This window comes from Lithobates pipiens, unplaced genomic scaffold (assembly GCF_037356315.1).
Source record: "Lithobates pipiens isolate NorthernLeopardFrog02 unplaced genomic scaffold, aLitPip1_a1.2 Scaffold_19, whole genome shotgun sequence".
Classification (NCBI taxonomy): domain Eukaryota; kingdom Metazoa; phylum Chordata; class Amphibia; order Anura; family Ranidae; genus Lithobates; species Lithobates pipiens.
Window position 1 is genome coordinate 232,431,913 of NW_027507764.1, and position 3,710 is coordinate 232,435,622.

Consider the following 3,710-nt stretch of genomic DNA (forward strand, 5'->3'; position numbering starts at 1 on the left):
TCAATCTGGCTTTACTAAAGGTCGACAATCTTCAGATGCAACAAGACGTCTGATTGATATTATACACTTCACTGAGAGACATCAAACGCCTTCTCTGCTCCTTTCTTTGGATGCAGAGAAGGCGTTTGATAGGGTCCATTGGGGCTATTTACAGTCAGTGCTTTTAAAATTCGGCTTTCATGGAAATATTTTATCGGCAATTTTTGCACTGTATATGGGGCCCCTCAGCGAGAGTATACACAAATGATATGATGTCTAGGCCCTTTGGCATCTCGAATGGAACACGACAAGGTTGCCCCTTATCTCCTTTAATATTTAATTTAGCCATCGAACCTCTAGCAGAACGTATACGATCTGACACAAAACTATCTGGTATAAAAATTGGGCAAATAGATAATAAAATAAGTCTGTTCGCAGATGACATAGTGCTTATAGTGTCTGATCCTATTTCATCTCTCCCGAATCTCCAAAATATACTAACGACATTTGGAGCAGCATCATATTATAAAATCAAGGAAACCAAGTCCCATATTTTAGACCTAGGATTAGATAACACAACCAGGCAGTTATTGTATAATAAATACCCCTACCACTGGAAAGACGAGGGGATTTCTTACTTAGGAATCACTCTCACTAACAAAACAAAACAGTTATTTAACCACTTGAGGACCGCCGTATTGCCATTGTACGTCAGCACAATGGCACAGGCAGGCATAATCACGTACATCTACGTGATTGCCTTCCAGCGGGTGGGGGGTCCGATCGGACCCCCTCCCGCTGGTTACGGCGGTCCGATTCGGTCCAGGAGCGCTCCGTGATGAGGGGATGGCCGTTGGTTTTCGGCCACCCCCTCTGGATCGCTCCTGGCCAATGAGAAGCTTCCTCCCCTGTGTATTGTTTACACAGGAAGGAGGAAGTGATGTCATTCTCCTCGGGGCGGGCTTTTTGACCGGACTACGAGGAGAACAGTAAAAGTAAGTGTGCACCAACACTACACTGACATGTAGGTACACACAGGCACACAAACCCCCCCCGATCCCCCCCCCGATCGCCCCCCGATCCCCCCCCCTCCCCCCCCAGTCACAGTGTCACTGATTGCATTGATCATTTCTTTACTGATCAATGCATTCAGTGTCAGTTGTGACAGTAAAAACTGTCAGGACAGTTAGTGTTAGGTCCAGGGTAGCCCCCTATCACCCCCAATAAAGATTTAACCCCCTGATTGCCCCTAGAGTTAACCCTTTCACCCCCTTTTGCCAGTGTCACTAAGCGATCATTTTTCTGATCGCTGCATGTGTCGCTAGTGTCGCTAGGTAGCTAGTTATTTTTTTAGGTTCACCGCCAGGTTTTTATATCGCTAGGTACCCCGATATACTACCCAATAATGTTTTTAACCCCCTGATTGCCGCTAGTTAACCCTTGCACCCCCTTTTGCCAGTGTCACTAAGCGATCGTTTTTCTGATCGCTGCATTAGTGTCGCTACAGTCGCTAGGTAGCTAGTTATTTTTTTAGGTTCACCGCCAGGTTTTTTTTTTTTTTTTTTTATGGTGGTAACTTTTATTCAAAGGTGGCATTTATGCATCAGCAATGGTCACTTCAACTTCTACACCAGGTTCGATACTGATGGAAGTAATCTGCTTCACAATCTCAGAGGGACTGTGTAGATCAATCAGGCGCTTATGGATCCTCATCTGGAATCTATCCCATGTCTTGGAACCCTCACCACAAGGGGTTTTTCTTGTAGTAATGCGCAGAGTCTTGGTGGGCATGCGCACAGGTCCCTTCACCTTCAAGTTCTTCTCCTTTGCTCCACGGATCAGATCAGCACAGACCTTTTCCAGAGATTTCACATTGCGGCTGGTCAGTGTAATACGGATGCGATGGATGGCCACCTCTGAATCAACAGGTGCTTTGCCTGTGTCTTTAAATGCCATGACTGATCACCTTCCTGGCCGACTTATTCGTGAGACTTGCCGAGCGAACAGCGGTGAGCCAGGAGCAGACAGTCCACAGCGTACGCACACCCCACTGGCTGTACTCAAAGAGCTCACCGCCAGGTTTTTTTAGCGCTAGGTACCCCGATATACTACCCAATAATGTTTTTAACCCCCTGATTGCCGCTAGTTAACCCTTTCACCCCCTTTTGCCAGTGTCACTAAGCGATCATTTTTCTGATCGCTGCATGTGTCGCTAGGTAGCTAGTTATTTTTTTAGGTTCACCGCCAGGTTTTTATATCGCTAGGTACCCCGATATACTACCCAATAATGTTTTTAACCCCCTGATTGCCGCTAGTTAACCCTTTCACCCCCTTTTGCCAGTGTCACTAAGCGATCGTTTTTCTGATCGCTGCATTAGTGTCGCTACAGTCGCTAGGTAGCTAGTTATTTTTTTAGGTTCAACGCCAGGTTTTTATAGCGCTAGGTACCCCGATATACTACCCAATAATGGTTTTAACCCCCTGATTGCTGCTAGTTAACCCTTTCACCCCCTTTCACCAGCGATCACAGTATAAGTGTCACTGGTGACGCTGGTTAGCCAGTTAGTTATTTAGGTTCCCCGTCAGGTTTTTATATAGCGCCAGGGACCCCCATATACTACCTAATAAAAATTTGAACCCCCTGATTGCCCCTAGTTAACCCTTTCACCACTGATCACCGTATAAGTGTTACGGGTGACTCTGGTTAGTTTGTTTTTTATAGCATTTTATATTCAAATCCGGAAGGCAGTGCTTGGTTTTCGGGGTCCCGTACGTGGCTAGGCTCCCAAAAAGTCCCCCACATGTGGTATCCCCGTACTCGGGAGAAGCAGCAGAATTTATTTTGGGGTGTAATTTGACTTCTGCCCATAGCATGTGTGAGCAATATATCATTTAGTGACAACTTTGTGCAAAAAAAAAAAAGTTTGTAATATTCCCGCAACTTTTGGCAAAATATAAAATATTCCATGGACTCAACATGCCTCTCAGTAAATAGCTTGGGGTGTCTACTTTCCAAAATGGGGTCATTTGGGGGGGTTTTGTGCTATTTTGGCATTTTATGGCCTTCGAAACTGTGATAGGTAGTGAGGAGTTAAATCAAAAATTTGCACCCTTAGAAATCCTGAAGGTGGTGATTGGTTTTCGGGGTGCCGTGCGCGACTAGACTCCCAAAAAGTCCCACACATGTGGTATCCCCGTACTCGGGAGAAGCAGCAGAATGTATTTTGGGGTAAAATTCCACATATAACCATGGCATGTGTGAGCAATATATCATTTAGTGACAACTTTTTGTAAAAAAAATTTTTTTTTTTTTTTTTTGTCATTATTCAATCCCTTAGGACAAAAAAAATAAATATTCAATGGGCTCAACATACCCATCAGCAATTTCCTTGGGGTGTCTACTTTCCAAAATGGGGTCATTTGGGGGGGATTTGTACTGCCCTGCCATTTTAGCACCTCAAGAAATGAGATCGGCAGTCATAAATTAAAAGCTGTGTAAATTCCAGAAAATGTACTCTAGTTTGTAGACGCTATAACTTTTGCGCAAACCAAAAAATATACGCTTATTGACATTTTTTTTACTAAAGACATGTGGCTGAATAAATTTTGCCCTCAATGTATGACTAAAATTTAGTTTATTCGATTTTTCTTATAACAAAAAGAAGAAAATATCTTTTTTTTTCAAAATTTTCGCTCTTTTTCCATTTATATCGCAAAAAAAAAAAATCGCA

The 3,710-nt window shown here is 43.6% G+C and overlaps 1 protein-coding gene across 1 annotated transcript; it reads right to left on the reverse strand.

The window, feature by feature from the left end:
* Positions 1–1,552: 1,552 nt before the first annotated feature.
* LOC143996619 (small ribosomal subunit protein uS10) lies at positions 1,553–2,042 on the reverse strand. The gene has a single exon (XM_077491785.1). It carries the CDS (start codon positions 1,933–1,935, stop codon positions 1,576–1,578), a length of 360 nt encoding a protein of 119 aa, XP_077347911.1. The 5' UTR covers positions 1,936–2,042; the 3' UTR covers positions 1,553–1,575.
* Between the last annotated feature and the right edge of the window lie 1,668 nt (positions 2,043–3,710).

Bases quoted from the DNA above. Each gene is read 5' to 3' on its own strand.
- LOC143996619 (XM_077491785.1), bottom strand. From the start codon at position 1,935: ATGGCATTTAAAGACACAGGCAAAGCACCTGTTGATTCAGAGGTGGCC.